Source organism: Phyllostomus hastatus, unplaced genomic scaffold (genome assembly GCF_019186645.2).
Source record: "Phyllostomus hastatus isolate PE091 unplaced genomic scaffold, TTU_PhHast_1.1 phas_scaffold_585, whole genome shotgun sequence".
Lineage (NCBI taxonomy): Eukaryota > Metazoa > Chordata > Mammalia > Chiroptera > Phyllostomidae > Phyllostomus > Phyllostomus hastatus.
Genome location: NW_025334037.1, coordinates 12,989,381 through 13,016,641, shown reverse-complemented (window position 1 = coordinate 13,016,641; position 27,261 = coordinate 12,989,381). Strand labels below are relative to the sequence as shown.

General features: G+C 34.7%; 1 protein-coding gene across 2 annotated transcripts in view; it reads right to left on the bottom strand.

Moving 5' to 3' along the window:
* Positions 1-27,261, bottom strand: part of LUZP2 (leucine zipper protein 2) — a 365,156-nt gene that overhangs the window by 151,362 nt on the left and 186,533 nt on the right. For both annotated transcript variants that reach the window (XM_045825733.1, XM_045825732.1), the window contains exons 4-5: positions 25,109-25,190; positions 12,350-12,412 (exon numbers count right to left, since the gene is read on the bottom strand). In XM_045825733.1, the coding sequence (XP_045681689.1) occupies positions 12,350-12,412; positions 25,109-25,183 (138 nt within the window). In that variant the 5' untranslated portion in view covers positions 25,184-25,190. The remainder of the gene's footprint in view (positions 1-12,349; positions 12,413-25,108; positions 25,191-27,261) is intronic.

Here is a 27,261-nt window from a genome sequence, read left to right as displayed (position 1 = left end):
ATAGTAAGTGTCAAAGATGTAATCTGAAGCTGGTGTGTGTATATATATATATACACACACTCTGTATTTTAACCCTGCCAACTTTCTTACTACCCCTGACACCTACTTTTGCTTTTCTAAGCACTGATATATTTTCTATAATTCAAAGGGTAAAGAAGTTCATAATTGTCTGATAATTGTTTCAAATATTTCTCACATTCTATGAATTTGTACATTCACTAGAAATAAACCCCAAAATAATGTTTTCAATTTTATTTAAAATTAACATTTAGCATCACAAATATAAATTGAATGGTGAAACCTTTTAAAAATAATTTTGAATGGTGACCTGATTACTAGGCATGTTACACTTATTTAGGACATGTACTAGAGAACAGCCAACTTTAATATTCAGTATTTTTCAACACTCCCAGAATATTCTGAAAAGCATTCAACAAATCTAAACACAATTTAAGGTCATTCAGGGATTTATTTGAAATACTAATGGCTATCCACTTGAAATTTATTCTCAGTTTAGTACTCAGGAATTAACAACTCACAGCTTAGGTGCCATTGTTTCTCCAGACTCAGAATTTATGAACTTTGAATGTGAAGCTGAAATTTAAGGAATCATGTGGATCACTTCATCCAAACTCTTTATTTACCAATCACACTGTAAAAGTGTTATTTATTCAAGATGACATAGTGAGTAAGTCTTAGTAAGTCTTAGATGCTGGTAAAAACTTCACTCGGCCCTCACTTATGTATACCCTCTCCCATTATCCAAGACCCCACAAGAGAGGTATGTTTGTTTCAACTGATGAACCTACAATAACACATCATTATCACCCAAAATCCATAGTTTACATTAGGGGTAACTTTTGATGTTGTACATTCTGAGTTTGGGCAAATTTATAATGTTGTATACCTATCAAGATTGTATAACAGTGTAGTATAATAGTATACTATAGTATAATATACTATACTATATTAGTATACTATATTAGTATAGTATAATATACTATATTATAGTATAGTATATGATAGTATAATAGTATAACACAAAGTATTTTCATTGCTTAAAAATTTTCTTTGTTCTACCTATACATCTCTTTCTTCCTCTTATCGCCTGACAACATTTTCACTATCTTTTTTTACTGTCTAAATAGTTTTGCCTTTTCTAGAATGCCATGTAGTTGGAATCATGAAGTAGGCGACCTTTTCAAAGTAGCTCCTTTTATTTAGTAATATGTATTTAAGTTTTCTCTACATCTTTTATGGCTCGATAGCTCATTTCTTCCATAGTCTGGATTTTCACAGTTTATTTATCTATTAACTTACTGAAGAAAGGTTGCTATAAGATTTTGGAAATTATGAGCAAAGCTACTATAAACACCTGTGTGCTGGTTTTATGTGGATATAAATTTTCAACTCCTTTGAATAAATACCAGCTAGCATGATTGCTGAATGGGATGGTAAGAGTATGTTTAATGTTGTGAGAATCTGCCAAACTGTTTTCCAATGTGCATTTTGCATTCCAACCACATGTTACATGTTTTTTAACCACAATTTTAAAAAAGCAGTAGATAAGAATGAAAATGGACAATTAATGAATTGTATAATATAATTTCAAGAAGTTTTAACTGCTATGAAGAAAAAGAAAGCAAGATGTGGCATCAGGTATTTCACTGGTTAATCATTAGTTTTATAATAAGACTATAATTATCTTAAATTGAGGCATCATATGTTTGTAGTTTGTTATAATACAAAAAAGTTGGCCACTTTGCCACTGAAACAGTTATTTATTTTAGATACACTATAACTTCCTGGAATGAGACCACATAAAGATAAATTCAGAAAATAGTCATTTACCATGCCAATTTTTCCCAAGGAATAAATGCTATAAAATTAATATTTGTGTATTTAATCTATTAAAGGAATAAAAATCCCAATTTCAGTGAGTTAAAAAATACAAATTAACTTTTTTGATTCTGTAAAGTTTTCATAGACAAAGAGCTACCTTATTTCATAATTCTAAAAATAAGATTTATTCAAAACCCACAAGCTTATGTCTTCTGGATTTTCATTATGGATCAAATAGAAGGTTATAAGTTTATTTTCATACGTTATTCATATATTATTTGGATCTATTAGTTTTCCTGCCCATGATGAAAGAAGCTCTCACTCTATCCTCTCAAACCTGCTGAAATAACCCCCACTCTATCAATTTCCTTCTCTTACACATTTAACTAGTTGTAGCTCCATTACCTTTCCATATTCAGTCTGTTTTTTTGTTTTTTTTTAGCAGAAAGAATGTAGCATTTGTTTTATTTTATTTATTTATTTTTATTGTTGTTCAAGTACAGTTCTCTGCCATTTCCCCAAACCCTCCCCACCACCCCAGTAAAGACTACTTAAGGGACAATGATTTCATGGAGGAGATGAAACCCATTTCAAGTTGGGACATGAAGGGTGGTTGACCACATAGGCTCCTGTAGTAATGTTGGATCAGTGGTGTGGGATCAGTGGGACCAAAGGAGGGTACAGTGAAGTGAAGGATGGGTTGAGCAGCAAATACAACAGAATAATGAATATCTGATGGCTGAAAACAAAGCAGTTCTTTAATTTCCTTCCAGGCACAGAGATGGAGCATTTATCTAAAGTTACATTACTAAAGCTTCCTTTGTGACATTTTTATTGAGAATTTGAATGTAACATGTAAATATTAAATGAGGAAAGTAAAGACCCTTAATATCTTTAGAATGGGTTTGATTATATACCAGGGAGCTTTGCTAACAAGGATATGTTGATGCAGATGCATTGTGCACCACTTGGGCCCTGAAGTGATTAAAATATTTCTTACATGATCTGATCTGAGGGATAGTAAGAAAACTGGTGAAAATGACAGGAATAAATATGTGTTTAATGCTTTTTCGGGGTACATTTTACTGTTTCAGTCCAATATCTAGTAACCTTTGCAATGAACCCTCTTTTCCTGTGGCAAATCTACCTGTCTGGAGTAGGACTGACTCTTTCTAACAGAGAAAATACCCCATTCATCTGGCTATGCTGATTGGTTCACAAATGCGAACAATTTAAATTTTTTCCTGGGATTTTTTTTTTTTTTTTTTTTTGCTGGTGCTATCTGAAATGACCCTCTGCATTGACTAATTATTCTCAGCTGGTAGGATGTGAACCAGATGGTGCTTGGTTGTCTTGTTTGCCAGGTAGAGAGAGACACTATGAAAGATGGAGCTATACTCTTCAGTAGTTAAGGAGTTAGAGTCCTGTCTTATCTTGGTATTTATATTTAAGTGAAGTCTGGAGTTTCTTATGTATTTCTTTAATTGCTTAGAATCATTTCCTAAGCAAATTTGTACATAGCATTGCTTATTGATGTCCTAATTTTACCTCAGAAGGCCATGACAATAATGATGAGGAGGATGATGACAATAGTTTCCACTTTTTAAGAGCTAAATGTCTAAATACATGATAAATGGCTCTGGCCAGTGTGACTCAGTTGTTTGGAGTGTTGTCCCATAACCAAAAAAAGTCACAGGTTCGATTCCCTAGGTTGCTGGTTTGGTCCCATGTCAGGGTGTTTGTGAGAGGCAGCCAATCATGTTTCTCTTCCTTACTCCCTCCCTCCCTTTCCCTCTCTCTAAAATCAGTAAGCATGTCTTCAGGTAAGGATAAATAAATAAATAAATAAATATGCACTGAATGTCTTGCATGCATTGTATTTTCATTCACAAAATTAACAATATTCTGAAATACAGTATTCTGAAGTACATGAAATATATTCAATAATTTTTATAAAATTCATGAAATAAGAAATGAAAACTGCCCCTTTACTTGAAGCATGGCAGAGAACACCATGTATTCTTCTGTGAGAGAACAGAAACAGTGACCCAGATGCAGGCAGGGGCATTAAGTTACACAATTTCAACAGAGACTCATCCCTAAAATTGTTTACAGTGTTGGCATCTAGCCAACATTCTGAAGCAGAAAATTACAACTTGGCAGAATTAATTGACTGCAATAGTAAATAAAACAAAATTTAAGGTAGATCATTATCTCCAATAAAACAGCAGCCCTGGCTTACTTCTGAAATGCTGAGTAAGAATCCTGTGTCTTTGCAAAGTAGAAAGTTCAGAGATGTAGTTGCATCTGATAGTGGAAATTTTCAGATTTATTTTTCTGTGTTTTATGCTTTGGCCATATCGATCATGTTGGCAGCCCCAACACCTTCGTATGACACATATTTACAGCATTGACTTGCAAGAAAGCTGGACTGAAATTGGTTTCAGCTACAATCAAAATTAATTGCTTTTTTCACAACAATAAACAACTGGCAAATTTTCACATATGTGGGAACTTTTGAAATATCAACCTTTTTATATTTGCTGTCTGATCATGAATGAAGAGCTATAAATTCTAACCCTTGCAAAACCCACCCAATCAGTGGAGCATTCAGCTACCACCACACCTCACAGGTATTGCCCTCATCTGCCCTTTTACAATATTTTATTGTAAAATGCAAATTTCAATGCATTTTTATTATAGTTATTTTGCATAATCTTTGTAATTATTATTGTATCATTATATATTATATGGAAAGTATTACCTATTATGTAATATTAAGTACACATGTAATATAATGTAATATAACATGTGATGTGATGTAATGTTATATAATATAATATTAATGTAATATTCTTTACATTCTTCATAGTCAGAGTTTGTTTTGTATAACTGAAATTTTATAATATTTCTGTCCCTCAGGAGTATAGCACAATGTTGGAACAAGTCTGGGAATTAAATAATATGTCTATTCTAAAAATTAACATATAGACAAATAAATCTGACATATGCAACTAAATAAGTAATATTAGAGTACTTACACAGATAGAGTTATACTTAATGAAATATTTCCTCCTTGCCTGTTTGAAAAAATTCTTAAGCAGTTTACTTGGGATGTATAAAATGCCATAGATGATGAAATGGTTTGATTAGTATCACCCCAAAATTAAGTATCACATTCTGGATCCTCGGAATGTGACTTTATTTGGCAATAGGGTCTTCCCATATGTAATTAAGTAACAACCAGGTTACACTGGGTTAGGGTATTTGTTTAAGACAAGGGGAGAACACACAAGGGCAGAAACACACAGAGAAGACTATAAGAAGCTGGAAGCAGAGGTTCTTGACAAGCCAAAAGAGAAGCAAGCATTGCTAGAAGAGACCAGAAAGTAGGAAGATCAAAAAAAAGATTATTCTCTAGAGCAGGGGTATCAAACTCATTTTCACCAGTGGCCACATCAGCCTGGAGGCTGCCTTCAAAGGGCTGAATGTAGACCTCCTTGCCCCTAGTTAAGGAGTAGTTACTCTGATACAGTCCTAAAATTACATTCAGCCTTTTGAAGGCAACCACAAGGCTGATGTGGCCCCTGGTAAAAATGAGTTTGACACCCCTGCCCTAGAGTATTGAGAGGGAGTGTGGCTCTGACAACACTGATTTAAACTTTTAGCTTTCTGAACTGAGAGTACCTGTCTGCTGTCTTAAGCCACCCAGTTTGCTATACTATTATAGTAGCCCCAGCACCTAATACAGATGGGTTATAGTAAACTTTAAATACTGGATACACAATTAACCAGAATACCAGGTTGACCAAAACTTCTCAGAAATAATCACTTAAAAAGGCAATTTGGGAAAAATAAAGTGAAAAGGTAGTAAAGAACTCATTTGAATACAACCTGGGGAAAGTCCTGGACTCAGTATATATCTGAGTCAAACTCTTATGCCTATTCATCTGCAGGCAGATATGAGAATCCCCTTGCAGAACGATGACCCTGAGCACACTATTACATTACACAATACCTCATCATTATCCACACTTGAAGTAAGATGGAATAATTTATTTAGAGAGTTTTATACCTACAAGAGTTGAACCAGAATGGGCTTTCTACTTAAAATTTAGTAGAGTTTTCTCTAGACAGGAGGTTATTGATCTTTATTAATTTTGTTTCTTTGTTTTAGTCATAAACTCCCCCTGAGAATCTAGACCCTTTCATTTAAAAAAATATATATGCACCCATACTTTCTTCTGTTATTGTATAATTTCAGGATGGTCAGAGATAATCTGATATCAATCTTTTTTACCCTGCAGGGTCTCCTAGCTACCCTATTGTAGAGAAAATCACAAAATCAGGTAAATCAGCTTCAAAGCCTAAATTTGGAGGAAGTGTCCTATTCAATCCATTAATTCATTGGTACTAAAAACAGACTTAAGTGTGGTATTAATTTATTCTCACTGTACACAGAGTCCTGGCCCTGAGATTGTTGAAATTATAATATGAATTATAATATAGAGATGAATTATAATATTCTAGAGAAGATAAGATTCTAACTTCAAAGATTCACCATCAGTTGAGAAAATAATTCACACCAATGAATAATTAAAAATCACATGATAATTATAGGCAAGATGCCAGATACACAGACACGACATTGTAACATGTATGCAATTGAATGCTCTATCAGTGGTGCTTGCAGTATGTTTATTAAGTACTGAAAACACATCAATGATGACCCGTCATATACTAAATCTAGTTACCATGGTCTCTAACTTTTTTTAAAGTGTCATTAATACACAAAATACAAATTTTTGGAAATTGTTTTCACAATGTGAATGTTTTTTAGTGCTAATCCCATCTTTCTAAGGAAAAATGAAGGCAAACAAATTAGAAATAAAACAGGTATATCCCCCATATTCCTGACGTTTCATTGTAACACTTGCATAGACATGATTTAGGCTTGCTAGTCAGATGTGATCCCTGCAGTACGTAAGTACAGAGACTGGTGATCTGGGTGTTATTCATTGTCTTCTACACAAGGATCAGGACTGTGGGAAAACAGATGGGATTATCAAGCTGGCTCACAGCTTTGTGATCTTGGCAGAGGTAGCTCTGCTTCAGGACAACCGACTCTAGGTATTTTTATGAGTTGTTCCTAAAGCTCTGCCTACAGGCTGTTAATTCAGCTCTCCTAACACCTTTGTGAAATTCCTATATGGCTTACATAAATCCTTTTCTTCTTATCAGAGGATTTTTTCTTTTCACAACTGAGACCAGTAACTGATACACTGCTCCTAAAAACCCACGTTCTATTCTTCATATGCCTGGATATATGCCAGTGACCATTAGAACTATTTGGAAATCCACAGATTGGGTAGCGATTTGACCTGCGAGAAGCCTTTTTTCCCAGCCACTTACAACAATAGCAATAAAACAAAGCTTAAAAAAAACTGTATGAGGCATGTGAAAACTAGATGTGCAAAGGAACTGAGAGACAAGAAAGGAAAATTGAGCCATGAAACAGAGAGAGGGAAAGCCTGTCACTGAGAGGGAGTAGCTTTGACAAATTACTGGTTTCCATCACTGGGCAGCATGGTGCCCACTGGTTCCTAACTTTATTATCATTACCATTATTTAGTATGATTCCTTATTTTACCCCTACCTTACACTATCTTGAATGAGTCTCAGGAAAAGGACTAATCATGAGAATCTATACTAAGGCAGAACACCATAGAAGAGAATGGGAAAGAGGGGACTACTGTCCCCAACTTCTTTCCTTCTCTTCCTTCCTTCCTTCTATTGATCCTTCTGCCCTTTTCCACCTCTTCCTTCTCTTTGATCTCTATGCACTCACTAATTCACAGTATTAGTATTAGTACTAATTACTAGCATTAGTAATTATTAATTAATTAGTTTCCTAGTAATTAGTATTAGTACTAATTATTAATATGCTAATATTATAATATAGCAATAAAACTATTAGTACTGATACTAAGTACTAGTACTGTGTTAGTATTAGTATTAATTACTAGCATTAGTAATTACAGTACTAGTATTTTAATACTAGTCTAAGTCATGTGGAGTCAACTATGTAGTCCTTTATAAAATCCTAAACATTATCACACACATTGCATTGAGTTTAAAACTAATCAAAATACTTGACCCAGTATCTAACCTAATATTTCATTAATTATATATTATCATATGTATCACTTAATATTTTTTAATATCAAGGACCAATGTAGACAAACTTATTTTACCCTGGGTGGGGGAGATTTAAAAAATTAAAGAAAATTGAAAATAACAATTGAAAGAAGGTGTTTTGGAAGTTCAAAGTCAATGAGAATTCTAAGCTTTGGAGTCTCTGAGATTGACTATATCACATAATGATACAATTAGTGCACAAGGTCTGTCCAGAAGGTATTCAGCTATGTAATAAGAAAAATGAGACATTTATGAAGAGGATACAAAATACAAGAAACATTGTACATAGGACAATGATGACTCAGTCCCTCTCAAAGCTAGCACCTTGGGACCTCACACAGTTCCAATTACCATCAGCTGCCTGGTTGTATTTTCCTGAATCTCATCAAGGGTCTGAAATCTCCTCCCTTTCAAAGGTGATTTTAGTTTTGGGAAAAGCCAGAAGTCACAGGGCACCAAATCTGGGCTGTAGGGGGCTGAGTCACCAGGGTGATCTGATGTTTCACCAAAAACTCTACATGAGAATTGATGCACGAGAGGTTGTATTGTCATGATGAAGCTGCCAATCACCAGTGGCCCAAAGCTGTGGCTTTCTGAATCATCCAAATAGTTTTCCTGGAGGAATGTGCAAGCTTAATGCAAAACTTGATGCAGATTTATTGCTCTACTCGCTCAGTCATTTTGAATGTGATGGCCACACAGTGCACATACATGCTCCCTCTATGGTATCTACCTTCCCCACTGACTAGTACAGTTAAGTTGTCATTGTTCACGCACATGCGTTCCAGTCCACTGTCCTTGGCTGCCAGATTACATCAATATTGCACAGACCATACATTATATTAGCCATGGTTGGACTTTTTCTGGAGAGACCTCCTACATAAAGAAGTCAGGGAAGAAAGCTAATTTTCTGGTTTATTTATTTCTTTGTTTAATTTTATGGTGCAAAATATTATGTATATTATAACTGTATAATATCTAAATACAAAATAAGCAGCTGAATGTGCAAGGATAGATTACCTGAGGCATCAAAACTAGAGACAGATTAGGAAGTTGCTAAAGAACTGGTGATATGTTTACAATAAATCAGTTTTTGCATTGTGAGAAACCTCACAGTTTATAAATTTGTACACAAAAGTACAGAGTGTATTGAAAAAATGTGACTGAAAAATGCCACTCACAATGTAACTTTGTAATCATAATATTAACAGAATAACAGTAATAGTACTAAAAATACCATCACAATTGAATATTTTCTGATATTTATTCCAAGAATCATAGTCAACCCTTTGCACTTTACATTTAGAATTTAGTGTTTTATTTTTTCCTTTGAGATGTAGATCTTAAAGGGAATTGACTTTTAATAAAATGCATTATCATCAACATTGAAATCTGATGCATATTTTTACTAGTCTTTTTTTTAAGGCAGGAAACATCTTAATGGTCTTCTATACTCACATCTGAGCCAGATATCTTGGTGTAGTCAAAAACATTTTTTAAAACTGTTTGAAGTCACTAAATGCCCACTACAAGCACTAAAGCACAATATATGGTCTGTATATTTTCTTGTGTTGTTGTATTGCTAAAATTTCTGTAAAATATGACAAGGCTTTCTCCTGGTTGCTTCAAATCTTAACATGCTGGGAAAAGTCACACAGAAAAGAACACAATTTTTAAACACTTACTGATATCACTTCACCATTTATTAATAACATATTGTGGACACAGACTCGAAGTGATGCTCACGTGTAGAGAGAGATAAATGAAATAAAAAAGCTTGCAATGCTCTCACTAACTCATCGTGTACACTCTTCCCACCCCCACTTTCTATTTTCTTCGTAAATTAAAAATTATTTCTTCACCTCTGTCCTCTTCACTTTCCTCTCTATATTCTCCAGTGTTCTTTTCCAGTTAAGATTTTAGGTTCTGAAAGATTGTGTTTCGCAATATTTGAGTCACAAGCTCCTATGTAGCCTATTTCAGGTATATTTGCCCAGATGGAAAAATCAAAATGCTTTCCACCCCACATAGCATTTGACTGAAAAAAAAAGTGTAAATATTTTTCCTCTTCCAAGGGACATCTTAAAGTTAAAACCTAAATCCTAGGTACTAATATGAAAGTGTCTTTTTTTAAGATTTTATTTATTTATTTTTTAGAGAGGGAAGGGAGGGAGAAAGAGAGAGAGAGAGAAACATCAATGTGCAGTTGCTGGGGGCCATGGCCTGCAACCCAGGCATGTGCCCTGATTGGGAATCGAACCTGAGATGCTTTGGTTCGCAGCCCGTGCTCAATCCATTGAGCTATGCCAGCCAGTCTGAAAATGTCTTTTAATAGTTACTTTCACATAATGGAAAAATGCTGATTATGTAAAAATAATGTTTCAAAAGTCCTTTTCTACAGGGACTTCCCCAATAACCTCACTCAGAAGTATTCTTCATACTTGTATCACTATCCTCGCTTTTTGTATTTTGTTTAATCAGTTTCTCCTTTTTATTTTCTTTACTTATTCCTGAACTACACTGTTCTAGGCAGTGTCTGCACAGTTTTACTGGGCATTTACTTTGCTCAATTTCTGCATAGTAATCATTTGTCAAAATAATAAATCTGAAAATTCAAGGAATTAATACAAATTAATCAAATTAAAAGTTGATAATATATGTTCACCATTCAGTTGGTGATACATGCTCACCATTAGGTTTTTCTTTTTTTTTAAGGAAACAAAAACTTCCTGCTTATCAATTTCCATTTGCCAATTTTCAATGCTATGAATGAAAGCAGTGGTAAATTTAATTACAAAACTTACATTTAGCAGATATTACTTCTGCAAAATTGCATTTCTCTTAGAATTATTCTGGCCTACATATTTAAAAATTAGTATTATATTATAAAATATTACCTAGAAATAAAATATTTTGTCCATCATCATGTGTATTGGTTATGAATAAATTATAGTGTGATTTTGAAAGTGCTTCCTCCTTAGTTAAATGCTAGATTTTTAAGAATTATCCAAGATTAAAAGTTAGCTGGTGAGACACATAGAGATTTAGATTAACCCACAATCCTCTCATTAGCATACAACCTGGTTCATGTTTTCTGAGAGTATATGTGTGTATGTGCAAATGGACTTTCTTTCCTATTTTAATACTGTCTTTGATATTGTTTTAAATGTTTCTCTTGTCTTAAACGATCTGTGGAAATTGTATGACTAAAGCAACCTAGACCTTTCATTGAGCTGTCACTGAACCTCAGTGAACAAGAAATTATCCAGTACACCAGGTATTCTGGAAACTCTGATGTGACATTTTCCACTCTGAACAGGAAATCCACAAAGTTTAGGTTTTAGGGAAAACATTATCAATCCTACTCCATCACTCTTTCTTGAGAAGACTGAGAAGAAAAATCATTAGAAAGACATTAAAATACAATTAAATCATCAGATAACCATTTAAAATTGTCTCGCTTTCACATCACCCTTGCAGTCCTTGCACATCTGAAAAAGCATTTTAACATCACAGTCAGAGTGCCAGTGTGACTGTTGGCATCAAGGCATTTGTAAAGTCTCTTGTTCGACTTTGACACCAGGTGAAAATCATTTAGGAATAGTGTACTTAAAGGATGCAGAAAATAAAAGAAAGCAAGGAATAAGAGAAGGAAGGAAAGAAAGAGAAACTTGTAAAAGGCAATGTGATTGATTTTGAATAAAAAATAAATCATAATTAGTGGGACTGATCAAGGAAGATGTCTCAGTAATTGGTCATGGTTTAATACTCCTAAATAACAAATTGCATTTAAGAAAAAAGTAAGTGAGGAGGTGGAAATAAAACATGATGAAGGAATTTTTTAAAAATAAAGTATCAATAGTTGTACAGCAAGATAGAACAAGAATCAAAAGGAAGAAAAGTGTATAATATTATATAGGTTCCTAATGAAAGGTGTTACAGTTAATTTTATTCAAACCTACATTACTCTAGAATTCTTACATAAATTTTTCATTCTAGATTGGTTCTTCCTAGCATGAAATCAATTTCTAGTGAGTTTTCTTTTTCAGTGTCTGTGATGTTAATTGGTAGACAAATTCATGAAATGCAAATACATTTTTAACATTTTCCAAGCAAAATATAATCAGAAGGGAAAGTGAGCTAGAGATACAAGAACTGATAACATTACCAAATAAATGTAGAAGTAGGGATTAGCACATAACTAAAGACCAAACCTGCATGTGATCATTACTCCAAAGCTTTTGGCAAATCAATGTGTTTGTGTATATTCTTTGATTTATATAAAATTTGCATGAAATATACGCCTTACCTCATTCTGAAGATCTCGGATCATTTTGCTCTTCCTTTCCACTTCAGTCTTTAAAAAATTAATCTGGAAATGAATAGAAAATTATCTATACACATTTCTCCTTTATTTTTGTGGCTTTTATAAAATTATTTTCATAATTTTGGAGGTGTAATGTAATCATATTTTATCAACATTAAAAAAGGATTTAAATGTTCATTAACTGACCTTGTATTACTCAATTCATACATATATCTCTTGAGTATATACAAATAGCCTTCTCTCATATAATAAAATAAAATAAATAAAATATTTATTTAAAAAAATTCAGAATCCATGCACACTATGAATATTATCCTATTATCTGTTTAAATGTCAAATTTTTAAAAAATGTGGCTCTAAATTGTTTTTTAATTAGAGTCTAGGGTTGGGCTTAGGAAAATATTCCTAAAACACTCTCCAGGTTATTTTGACCTATGGCTAAGTTTGAAAGTAGTTCCATAGTGATATTCATGAATTTAAAAGTACAGAATGTTATAAATACTGTACCAAAGAAATCATGATATATCCTGCTGAATTTGATAGTGTTGGGAACAGTAAATTTAGACAAGTAATTCAAACTCCATTTGCATAAGCATAACAGATTATCTATTTGAATACTTTGAAAAAAAATTAAAGCATAGTAGCTAAGGTTTGAAACTTTATTGTCACTGAGGTTTACTGTAAGAAAAGCTAACTGTATGACAGTGAATGAAACATTTAATTTTTCCAATTTTCTAGTTTTGGTAGTCACATTTAAAAAAGTAAAAGGATATAGGAGAAATTAATTTCACTAATATATTTTATTGAATGAAATATATTCAAAATATTATCATTTTGACACATAATAGACTATTAATGCATTTTTTTGCCACATACCTTCAAAATCTACTGCATGTTTTACACTTACAGCACATCTCAGTTTGGACTAGCCATTTTTAATGCTCAATAGCCTCATGCATCTATTGGTTATGCATCTAACAACATAGTCTTTAAAAAATTCCTAGAATTCTACAGAAGAGATTGGCAATGTGAATCATGTCCAGAGATAAATTGAATCAATAGAAATCAGATAAAGAGTAAAGTTAATTTCCACCATATAGACAGAATTTAAGTTAGTTCAGAAACATTTCAAACATAAAAAAGGGGACAAGAATTAATATAAGTCCAATAAAATATTTCTGGGCCCAATCCTAATGATAAACATGCGAAAATGGTTTTTCCAGTTTTATTGGACAAAATAAACCTTGTAGACAAAGCATTGTACAAACTCTTAAAGCCCTACCTATTTTTTCTTCCATCTTCCCAAAGGTAGTGATTGCCCTGAAGTTCATGTGTATTCCTCTTGTGCATGTTTTCCTGCATTTTACTTATTGTGTATTGCATAAAGCCTGACAACACATGTTAATACTCCCTCTTTCTGGTTGTACAGGTGTTCATTGCTGTTATTGGAAATCAGGTTCTTCCACAGGATGGAGAGGAGAGCCTTCCAAGGACCTAGCATGGGAGATTGTGAGTATGGCAAGGTTTATTTGAGTGGAAATTGAAGCTGCCCCCTGCATTTCCAATAACTCATCTCTTCTGTCCCACCATGAAAAGGGTCCAGCCATGTCCTCATCAAGGCCAAAACAAAAGCCAATGTCCAGAGTTTCTGCTGCATTTTAAAACTTAGTCTTTTGGAACCCATGTGGTCACGTTTTCCTGGGCAAGACAGCTTATGAATAGATGGAGCAAGTATGAGTCACAATCATGAGAGAAAGAGAGAGAATGAGCTTCTTTGTTGCCATGGGATTATATTAAATTGGATTTGGTATGGACCAGATGCTTTTTCAAAATAACTAACAAATGTCCCATGCTTTCATAGGCTTTGTGATGGCTCCACCACCTAGGCAATCCATTGTTCCCCCAGTCTAGCCTGACAGCCCTCTGTGGTCAAGCACCTCTCTCTGTACCATCTGGACTTCCACTGTGCATGTGTTTGTCTCTCCCTGCCTCTCCCCCCTTCCTCTCCCATAATCTTGTACCGAAGAGAGGAATAGAGAATTGTGAATCCTGGCAGGGCAATGCTGTGATCCCCTGGGGTGTAGAGCTGTAGCTTCTTGGTGAAGCAAACAGGCTCACGCTCCCCAGTGAATTAAGGTCATTATCCCCTGTGCTTCCTTTTCTTATTAATAATTAGTTAATCAGCTATGGTAACATTACCATTCCCTCAAATGGTAATGGAAATCTAAACCAAACCATTTCTGATGGTCAAACTACATATAAAACAGAAGCAGAAGCCTGAGAACTATTATGTCTATTGTTTGGCATAATAATATTCAAGATATGTTTAAACTATGAAGATATTGACAGCAACCTCAAAACAGCAGTCACATTCATTGTCTGTTTAGGATCATAAAGTTTTATTTGGTTGATGAAATGAAGGTATCACTGAAAGAACTTGATGTCATTCAAAATTCGATATGTATGCAGAGCAATAGTGTATGGCCTAATAAATAGCTTTTACACTCATTTCTATTATTTTGTGCAGGTCTTAGATTATTGAAAGTGACTGGACTGGCCCTTTTTGGTTTTATTATGATTTGTAAGAGACTCTCAGCAATAACCATCAGGAAACTTTGAATAAAAAAGTTTATAAATTTTAAGTCTTGAACTTATGGCTCACCTGGAGCCATACAGTAAGTGGGGGAGAAAGGGGGAGCAAAGGGGGAAAGGGAGCAAAAAGAAGCTAGGACTGAGGTTCTGGCTTTCTTGAGGTTGGGTTCAAGGGCTCACTCTTTATTGGTGAATCTAAATCATGATGGAAACTTAAATTGTAGGAGGAGAAAAAAAGTGGCCCAAATAGTCAGTTGTTGGTCAGTTATGGAGGTCGACCGGGATCTCTAAAACAAAGGAGCAGTATAAGGGGGAGAGGGAGGGAAAGGGAAGAGATACCTGGGCTTCTGTGGCTGGTGGTGTGTTTTTTGAGATAGACATCTTTGAAGATATGTCTCTTTGCATTGGACACCTCTGCAATCAAAGCTTAAGTCATTTTCTTGAGTTACTGGTGGAAGTGGAGTTTTTGCTCTGTCACCAGGAAAAGAATTTCCTGAGACCCATATGTGAGAATGGGGTTCCGTGGTAAACTTCACTGATAATATAAAATTAAGGGAGTTCCCTCCGGACTTCCCAATGTCCCATCTCCATCCATCTCACCATGGAAAATCAGGGCTAGAAATAAAGTCAACGTCCAAAGATCCTGGACAATATTAAAGTTCAGCCCAGTCAAGCATCCAGCTAGCTTAGCATGTGTTTCCAGCTGCAGCCCATTGCTGCGTTGCAGTATTCAGGCTCCCTCCTGGAGCCTGCCAATGGGGTCAGCACATGGGCCACGCAGCTGCTAGGACCACATGGCCTTGGAGAGAACAAGCTCGTGCACCATGAAAGTGTGGGTCATTGGGTGAGAAAAAAAGAGAGTTTCTTTGTCCCCTAGGCATTATATTAGCTTGGGCTTGAAAAAGACCAGAAGCTTTTTCAATTTGGCCAATGAGCTTCCCAAGTTTTGCAGGCTTTTGATAAGGCTACCCCCAGGTTAAACTGAGAGGCCTCTTTGTTAAGCTTCTCCTCCTGAGCCTCCAACAATCCAGCAATCCAATATTAGAGGTAGGGAGAAGAAAGCAATCTCCTTGGAAGAGAAATACCATAAGCCCCTGGAATGTGAAGCTGCAGCTTCCTGTCTAAGCAAGCAGGCACATGCTCCTCATTTCGTTAAGCTCGATGTGTAGTTCCCTTTGATTCTTTTTCTTAATAATTATCTAAATACCAATGGTAACACTTGCAATACAAAAAAGAAAAACTAATGGCCAAGGCTTACACTACATCTACCTAACCACTTTGTGAACACTGAAAATTTTTGATATGTTACCAATATGTCTTCACTTTAAGTCATGAAACTATTCAAAGCCATCATGCTTGTATTAAAATCTTGCTTTTCTATTGATACCATCATTTTCCCCAAATCCTTACACTTTGATACTATTCAGTATGTTATCCATAATTAACAATTTACTTTAATTCAAATTACAGTAAAATATATTGCAATGTCAACAATATAATTGTTTAAATGTTAAAATGAGGCATACAAGAACTTGAGAATATTCAAATATTCAGGACCTAAAAATATATTCATAACATTTAAAAGTACTAGCATTTTGAAACCATTCCTATGGCATTTCATCAAGTTTTAACATCCTTGGAAAACTAAGCATTCCTAGCAGGTAGTAATAAATTCATTCTTAGAGACAAAAATACCATTTACTTATTTATTTGAAAAAGAATGTAAGAACATAGCAATACTTTATTCTTAATGAGTGGCAAAGTTTGAAGTCAATTATTACCTTTAGACTAATTATGCTTCACTTAGGGTAAGTTAAGCCATGAAAATTAACGAGAGTAGTGAAATGCCTCCAATGAGCATTAACGTCTTCAGTTACTCTGACTATACCAGAGAGCTCATTCTCCCTTGCTATTAAGTATTTCATGAGGTACACAGATGTGACAGATTTGCCCCTTTGTTATTTGCTTGTGCATAAAAACAAAGGTTCACATGTTCCTAAAAACATTTTCCACAGAATTACTGTATTTTTTTCAGACTGTAAGATACACTTTTTACCACATTTGCTTCAAAAATGTTTTCCTATTTTCCTCTTCTAAAACCTAGGTGAATCTGATGGTTCGGACCCCAGATGCACCTAGGTTTTAGAAGAGGAAAATAGGGGGAAAAGTTTTGAAGCAAAAAATGTGGTAAAAAAAAATACGTCTTATAGTCCAAAAAATACAGTAAATCAAGGCAGCTTTATTTCTTTTTCAATCTAATTTTTCAAAAGATTATCTCCTTTTCTATCTCATGATTAAAAGTATTATTACCATTAAGTTTCAGGCATTTTACTTTGTGCCAAGTGTTGTGATATTTGCAACATCTTTGGCATAAAACATACAATTTTTTGTTTTTATGGAAAAAGTGGTAGTAATGAGATATGTAATGAAGGACAACACATCTTTTACCTGCTCTAATCTAAAATTGCACAACATTTACAGAATCAACCCAAATGTTTTTACTTTGAGAGTAAGCAGTTACAATTTTCTTAATCTCCCTTTCTTACACAGTCTTCAATTATACCAACTTTAGTTTCCTTGGCAGACAAAAATAATTATTTAATTATTTGCAATGGTAAAAATCTATATTAATTAAATCATTTAGTTAACCTAAAATCTTCAAATAGGGAGGAAAAGCATAAACTGAATCTTTATCAAAATTTGAATGTGCCATGACTCTCAGTAATATGAAACATGTCTTCTCTTAGATTCCAGCAAATAAACATTAAAATATAATATAAATATATTCATGTAATTTTATATTAGAGTTATATTCATTATACATAATAGTTATATAAATGTATATTTACATATGTACTTAAATGTTGATATATAATATTTATGTGATATATTTTATATAACTATATAAAGTAGTTTTAATAAATATATGGTTTTCTCATATTTGTTAATGTTTCTGTCACCTCTTTCTGGATCCTAACTTAGAAAATAGTCATTTAATTGAAAACATAGAACAAATTCCCCCACAGATATAAGCATATTTGTTGCAGACGTTTGTATTTATTGTTCATGAAGACCTATGTTGTTGATATACTCTTGAATATGTTTACATAGCATTTTTGCATCTATATGCATTAGTGAAAAATATCTATTAGTTTATTTATGCATATTGTCATTAACTGATTTGAAAACATAAGTGCACATGCTCACAAAGATGAGAATTTTAGCACTTTATTAATTTTCCAGAAAAGTATTTGCTGGAGGATTTGCCTAAGAATTAACTGATCTTTAAAATTAGGTAGAAGTCTACATTAAAACCTTCTGGCCCTGGAATTTGGGGGAAAGGATATTTTTCAGTCCAATAAAATCCCACCCATATTAAGCTATTCAAGTAATAAATTTCTTCGCACAGACATTTTGCCATCTTATATTTATTTATCTAAGAAGTTACATATACATTTTACAATTTATAAGTGAACATTGCTTATTTATGTTTTTATTTTTTGAATCTCTATTGTGAATATGGCTATTTGCTCTTTTTTATTTCATGCACTAAAATTTGAGTTTGTCTTTTTATACTTATGCAATCTCTCCAAAATTATATTTATTATAATCTCAAAAATTAAATTTAGTTTTTGTTTTTTTATTTTATTAAATTTTACTAGTCTTTACAATTTTCTCTTTCCTTTTATACTGAGTTAGAAAATTAGTATTAAAAGATATTTTTAATGTTTCTTTTCCGCTTTCCTTATGCTGCTGCTTTATGTAAATTTCATCATTACTACTACTTATTACCTTATTTGAGGAACTAATACAGTCTAGTGTGTTCTTTATTTTAGCTATTGAGTATTATGTACGATTAATACTTCCAGCTATCTCCTTTTTATGGCTTCCTGTTCTTTCTGTGTATTGTTAACATCCCTTATCTCCATAGGTGTATTTAAGATATTTAGCTTAAATTCTTAGTTCCTCTATTTCAATAATTCTGCTTTAGTGTACACATATGGTCCAATGTACTTTTTTTTTCTTTTCAGTATCTCTATATCTCATGGCTCAGATATCATGCCATTTTAGCTTCTTAGTTTATTTACTATTTGGGTTATTAGCTACTCTGGGTGGCAATGTGTCTAGGAAAAGAGCCACCAAAAAAACAATGAAGCTGTCCTGGTGAGAGAAGGAAAGATCCAGAGCAGGAAACTTTAGAGCCCCAGAATCCTGCTGAGAGTGGAAGTGTTAACTAGGGACTGCACGATTCTGACACTGGCAACTGCTCAGGTCAGCAGGGCTGTAGGCTGCACTAGTGTTACCATGATGACAGAGAGGCCTGAGTCAATGCTACTGATTTCCAGGGTGAAGAAGAAGGAGGTGATTCTCCACAGGAAGATTAGAGAAAAGTGGAAGAGCAGAATTTACAGATGTTCTTCAGCTGCCTTCTCATGCGTCCCACAGCTGCCCTCTGCGCCAGCCACCAGCAACCAGACCTCCTGAGCACACATGCACTAGTTCCTGTGAGACCTCTATTTTCCCAGAAAACAAGCATGATTTTATTTTATTTTTTACTTTTGGACTGGTTTCTGTCCATTCCTTGGTCCATATTCTCCCCTAACTTCTACAGTTTCTCTAGAGTTGATTTTGGGGGAAGGCATTAGAAATGTCTTCAGTTTGTTCCTTGGAGAATAATTCAACAATCTTGCATTTCATAAGTGTTCCTGATGATGATGGGTTAAAACAAGGAGAAAAGGAGATGGTTTATTCTAAAATTTCTAGTTCTCACTAAGGGACTAATAAATATTTATTAAATGGATATATAAGCAATAAGTTTTTGATAAAATCAAAGGAAAAAAACCCTGGAGACTTTCCATACATTTTGAATATAAAAATATAGGAAGTGAAGGACACCATTAAAGAAATAGATTAGAGTAGAAATTACAAGAGCATATCATACATAAGAAGGGTGCTTGTGGCTTGCTTAACCTTTTCTTCATGATAAAAGATAAACAAATAGATAGAAACATTAATTTACTTACATTTGTGTATGTGCATATGCATTGAATATGATTAAAATACATTTCTATAATACACTGTGCTAGTGGGTATGGAAGACAGGCAGAGAGAAGAAAAATCTGAGGGATATTTTCAGCTCTTACTCATAAAAAAAGAGTTCTCCCAGGTATTATTTAAAAAATAAACTCTTTGTTTTTCAGAACTGAATATGTAATGTATTCAGGCAGTTTTCCAGAGGAGTGACTCCAAAGTGAACCTGTTTAATATTTTGTTTTGGTTTTTGTTTTCAGAATACATTATTGTAAGCTATCAACATGTAAAATATTTGTAGAGCATTGTCAACGATGATTGCTTTCTTGTTTATTTATCATGTTTGTGTGTGTGTGTGTGTGTGTGTGTGTGTGTGTTATGAAGATAGACTACTGTCAAAAACCTTGTTTTTAACAGCAGATTTATGAAACTGTATTTGTTTTTCTTTCCTTTCCCTACTGGAATACACAAAGGGGCGATTATATTGCAGATGACATGGCGATAGCAGGTATGCATAGGTTATTGTAATAGCATATACTAGGGTCCCACATGTGAGGCCACTAAGTCTATGGAAGTCAGGAAGGGATATCAAGAGACGAGTTCTCTGCTCTGTGAAGTTTCAGAAATTCATTAAGCTGTCCAATATTAGGTGAAAGTGGACATTTATCTGTGTAAGAAAGGGAGACCAGCCTATTTCCTAGTTCTGATCTTTAATTCCCTGGGGTATAAATAAAAGTCTATAGTGTTCTTCTCATAGATATTGTAAAGTTTTTATCAGCCTCTGTCCCAGAATGTCACCAGTAGATAATTCTCTTAAGGGGAATACAACCACATAAGAGGCTCCCATTGGAGAAACAAACCTCCTGACTTTAAAGCTATCTGAAATGTACTCTCTTCGGCTCTTCCTTTTCCGTCTTTTTGTCTCCTTTTATAAATTCTGGCAAAGACCAAAGACCAAGATAGTAACTTCTCATTTACACATTAGGCCAGCTCCAGTAGAACTTCCTCTGAAGTCATTTGGAAATTTTGTCCCTACAGTGAACTGTCAGAATAATAATGCATAGACTCTCTGACTTCATCACCAGATGGTGGCATGGGTGTAAGCATTTGTTAGCTTTAAGAGAGGAGTGAGATATTCCTCTGGCATTACTTCCCATTACCTAGTTATAGCTAGATCTTAATTTCTAATTGAAGGTTTACACATCATCTGACAATTTTTATTTTTCAGTGTTTATTTAATAAAAGATACAATAAATAAAATGGAATCCTGTCCTGAAATATATTCTGATCCTCTCCCTCCCATGTCTGTCTCTGTCTTTCCATGTATACACACTCACACAAACAAATGCACCCATATATGTACACATATAGCTTTATATGCCTATATAAACCTTTACATACATATATAGTTTATATAGGTATATAAAAACAAAGTTGACACCAATAGCAAATAAAACAAAGAACAGCAAGACTGCAGTTAAGAAAATGCAAACCAATGGTAAAATGTCATCTGAATCATTTAGTAGTTGTTGGTGAAAATGAAGTCATGAGTGAAGAGTGAAGAGTCATAATGAGTCAGGAGTCATTAGTGAAAATGACTCTTGGTCACTAGTAGGTAAAGTGTCTGATACCCATAAAGAAAATGTCCCTAAGTTTCTGGGAACTCCAGGTTCATCTCAAACAATTTAAAATCAGCTTCTCAGAACAGATACTAGCAACTCACATAACAAAATTATTTTGAACATCAATATAAGCAGAGATGAGGAAAGATTTTTCTAAATTATAAACACAACGAGATATACATTATTTTAATCTTCCTTTTCTTCAGGTACTTATTCTTCTCTCATCTCTGATCATCTTACTGTGATATTAATAGATAGTAAAGGATTTAAATGGGTATAAAGAAGAAATAGTAATAGTAATGATTATGATGGTAGTAACTCATGATGATACTGTGATTTGTAATAAGAAATCTACATATTCTGTTTGTCTGTAGTTCTTGGTTCACAGCTCCTAATACCCTTATAATTTCCTAACTATTTTTGGATGGCACTTTAGGATGGGGGCCTGTTTACAGTTGATTCAATCTGCAGTCTCTCTCCCATCCACACAGGTTAGGGGAAAGGGACTACAGTTGGAGGACTGGAGCTTTAGTCCCTTTTTCCTGACCTCTAGGGATGGGAAAGAGACTGAATTAACTGTGTGTAGCCAATAACTTAAGCAATAAAGCCTCCATATACATGCAAAGGACAGGGCTCAGGAAGCTTCTGATGTGAACACATGGAGACTTGTGGAGAGTGGTGCACTAGGAGAGCATAGAAGCTCCATGCCCTTTCCCTACTCCCTGCATTTTGCATTTCTTCCATCTGCTGTCCCTGAGTTATATCCTTTTATAATAAGCCAGTGATCTAGTATATAAAATGCTTGAGTTTTTGAGCCTCTCTAGCAAATTAATCAAAGGCAGGTTTTATTAGAACTTCCAATCTGTAACAGGTAGGTCAGATGCAGAAGCAAGTGCCTGAACCCCAAAGTAAAGAACAGTCTTGTAAGATTTTGATACAATTTTGAAGTTGCTTATGATTGATTATACACTCTGTTCAACCCTCTGCATGCATCAGATCATATAATAACCAAATAAACTGTTATGTAAGTAGCACCAACACACTTTTAATAATAAAAGAGCCTGAGAAATAAAATAAATTTCTTATATTTACTCAGCTACGAAGTGGTGTAGATGAAATAGAAAAAAAGAGAATGTTATGTGTTTAATGCTTACTACTTCCTATATGCCTGATGTAATTTTAGGAAAATTGTATATGTTATTTTCATTTGAATCATTCCCAAAATTCTGAAAATAAGGGAACTTGGAGAAGTTAAAGAGCTTGTTCAAATTCACATAGTTAGTAGATGGCCCACTAGGAATTTAATACCAGAATAATCTTATTCTGGAGCACAAGCTATGTTATGAATCCACTTAGGAAGTTTTTGGTTTAGTAGAGCATTTCGGGGTAGGAAGGGTAGCCCCTCCCACAAGGTTCAATGTTGAGCCATAAAAAAGGCACTATAAGTGTGCTCAGACGAGGGCAAGGTGACTGGGCCAGCCCTGCCTCCTTTCTCTGGCCAGCAATGCATCCGTTGTCCATGACGTTTCTCATGTTCTAACTTTGGATGTGCTCTTTTAAAAGTTATAACCCTCTTCTTTTTAGAGGTTAGGAACAGTTTGCATAACGGAGTAATCGTGGGTTCATGACTTGGCATTGTGTGAATACAAGCAAGACAGTTGCCTTTTCTGTGTTATTTTTAGTAAAAAATAATAAATGGGTAGTTGTATTATTAGGATCTGAGATAATTGTATGTCTGAGCACTTCTGTTTTGTTCTGTCATATCTGCAACCAGGCTATAAATAAATCTAGATTAAATGTGACAGATTAGGACAGAAATGGGGTTGAGATGAGGACCTACTAGTAGGGTGGGTCAAGGGCTGAGGGCAGAGATCCATAGGCTGATACTGAAAGTTTGCCTGATCTTTATGTAACCCCTGATGTCTGGAGAGCCAGGCATTAGGATACATTGCAGGCAAACAGTGAGCTGCCATGGCACAGCAGAGAAGAACCAAAATGCTTATCCTTACAAGTGGGCAGAACAGATACCAGTGTATCCATTAATAAGAAACAAGCCTGTACCTGGCAAAGTCAACAGTCATTATTAGATCAACTGCCTTCAGGAAGCAGGGGTCCCTGAAGAGACAAGGCTGAGTTTCGGAAGCAAAACTCCACACCTAGATCCAAATTATTCATGGAAGTCTTGCAAATGAAAGGCAACCTAACAGTCCTTAGAGGGCTGGGATCCCCGGTCATTGACTTGGATGGAGACTGTATTAATCATGTTTGTAACTAATATACATTTGTTGCTTTAGCATCTGCCCTACACATATATGAAAACAAGCCTTGTATGAACAACCCAATATTGTTGGAGTAACATCCTTCTTTACTCCATGTTAATCCTACATTAACATCCTTCTTCCTCATTGCTGCTTCCTCTTCGACCCCCTAAAAGTATCTTCCTTCTGATGGTAGACTTTTCAAATATTGACTAAGCAGTACAGAACTCACAAGCCCACGCCCCATTGTAATCGGTTCTCACACTTCATTCTATAGGCACCCGCCCTATTCAGCTCAGGGCCAGGTTACCAGATAAGCTGGGGTCATCTATGTGCCCCAGAGACCAAGGAAATCACTTTAACAGTCACTCCTAAGACCGCTTACCCTGCCTCCACACAGAAACCACAGAGAAAACTGCTGTCCACAGTCCCCCTGCCTCCCTCCACCTTGTGACCAGGGCAACGTTTCCCTGTGGCCCCTGTCACTGCAAGAAATAATCTATCTTTTCAATGGCAGTCATTTCCTGTTGGTCTTACAATAACTCAAATTTTCTGTCAATAGACTATGCTTTTAAATAGGTTCAGGTTCTGGACACAAGATAAAAGGCCCATTCCCCATAAAGGTTGCATAAAGTTTCTGGAGATAAGGCAGAAGTCTGATTTTTAGCACTGCTTTCATGAGCACCATCGCTCCTCCCTACGGTGGGTATTAGTCATAAGAACTGAAATGTCAGGGTCAAAAGAACATTATTTGAAAATGAAAATCTGGAGGGAATTTTGATTCTTAAACTTTGGGATGTATCAGAATCACCTGTGGAGTTGACTAAATAGGTAGATGGTATGTCCTCACTTGATAGATTCCTATTCGGTAGATGCTGCATCTGGCTTAGGGATCTGCACAGCTTCACTTACTCCAAGGTCAGTTACCCTCCATAATTCAGGGGCCGATGCATTGATGTTGGGCCTGACACCTACACTCTTGCACCCCCCTTGCCCTCAATTTCTCATCCATAAGTGAGGGTTGGAAATTAGAAGTCCCCTAAGAATCAAATACAACAAAAATAGTTATGGGAATGAACGCTGATCAAGTATTGTTATGTCCTTCATGACTGTATTTTCTTTATTGTAGAGTCGCTTTCATTTTTTACACATATATTTGTTCTGTGGTGATTTAAAAAAAAATTTAACAATTTCCCAGTGCCAAATCAAAGGACACACACAAAAAAAAACACACTCACAGTGGCCTGTTGTTTCTCTGCCTTCTCAGATGTCTCTTTCAGTTGATTTTGCAGGGCCTCCTGGAGAGACTTCATTTGTTCTCTAGTTCAGTAGGAAATAGAGCACAAGAGAGACATAATATAATTCTGTTATTTCCTGTGTACATTATCAAAGGAGGTTTTGCTGGCTGTGTACATTTGGGAAACAGATAACAAGAACTGAATAGAGACATCGTTAAGCACTCAGGGTATAATCCAGGATTCTAGCAATAAAGGGTTTTTTCTCTCATGCAAGTATCAAAAGCAAGCTATATTTCAAGGAAATTGCCTTGCTATTGTGTCTTATAAGAATCCCACTGTGTGAATTACCTGTGAGCTGCACAATGTGTTGAATTAAATCAATAGAATAATTAGTGTTGAAAAGCTAATTTTAGTGACAGCATGCCAAGATGTGAACATGTTAGTTGGGGAAAATGTTACAATAGACTGCAAATAAGGTAAAATTACTGTTCTTTTCTGATGCTTCTAATTGATTAATTCTAAAGCATTGTGCTTTAGACATCCATTATAAAGCCTGAGACTTTTTGTAAGAACATAGAGAAAAAAGACACTTCTAACTTGAGGGTTCCCTCATTTATTGGGGATAATAAAATAAATACTTGTCTGCATATACAAAAACATTGTTGCTCAAACTCAAAAATACATATTGACCCTCTCACTTGTTAAAGATATAAATATTTCCATAAATATGCATTCCTCTGAAGAGTTTAGACTTTAACAATTTATGACAAATTGTGTTATCTTTTTAAAATTTTCTTTTTCAATTATATTTACATTGAATATTATTTTATATTAGTTTCAGGCATACAGCACCGTGGTGAAAGAGGTGAAAGGATTAAGAAGTGTAAATTGGCCCTGGCTGGTGTGGCTCAGTGGACTGAGTGCCAGCCTATGAACCAAAGGGTCATCGGTTTGATTCCCAGTCAGGACACATGCCTGGTTGTGGGCCAGGTCCCCAGCATGGGGCACATGAGAGGCAACCAATCATTGATGTTTCTCTCCCTCTCTTTCTCCTTCCCTTCCTCTCTCTAAAAATAAATAAATAAAATATTTTTTAAAAAGTATAAATCAGTAGTTAGAGAATAGTCACAGATATTTAAAGTACAACAAAGGGAATATAGCCAATAATATTTTAATAATTATGTATGTTGACAGGTGGGCACCAGGAATATTGGTGAAAATAGTTTGTAAAGTGTATGATTGTCATATTATCTTTCAGTGACTTAGTTTTATCACCTAAGCTATTGTATCAAAAAGTTCAGGTAAGTGTTGGTATGCCAGTTAGTGAGCATGTGTCTGTTAATTGTGGCTCGGGGAATAAATTCTTTTAAACAGAAACCTTTCTAGTCTCACAACAACAAAATTAATTTAAAATTCCCAGTCTAGTTCCCAAAGACTACATCTGGAACCTTGGTGGGTAACCACAATACAGACCCTTAGGGGCTAGGAGGGTACCCTCTCCGAGTAACTTTTTAAATCTACATAATGAGCACAATAATAGAACTACCTCATAAGTTTGTAGCAAGATTTAAATGACATAATACAAGCCAAATGCTTAGTATAAAGCCTGGAAAATAATCATCACTTAAAAATTTGAGATCATTGTCATAACCACAGGCACTGCTCTGGGTCCCTAAGTTCATTCTTTGACCACCACATCCTGCATGGCCACAAGCTGCACTCTCACCCAATGTGCTTAAACTGTAGAGAATCATTAGAGAGAGAGAGAGAAGTATTTACATATTATCCCTAACACTTAAGTCTTCAACAAGCATTGAATTAAAATACAAACCATTATATTCCCAACTGATTAAAAATTATAATGAAATGTTATGATTATCATTTTAATATTAATTTTAGATTTTATTTTTTATTTTTAAATGCTATAGTTTAGTTAAATTATAAAACATATTTTTATAAAAATGAAAGCATGTATATCTTCTAAAATTCCCACATACTGATATCAATAGGCAATGTATGGAGAAAGACAAAAATAGCTATACAAGCTATAAGCAGCAACTAAAAAAGTTAGAGAAGTCTGCACATTTTCACAGCAAGAAAAGCTATCAGATAATGTCAAAGTGGGTCTTTCAAATCTTTTGAATCTGCCTCCT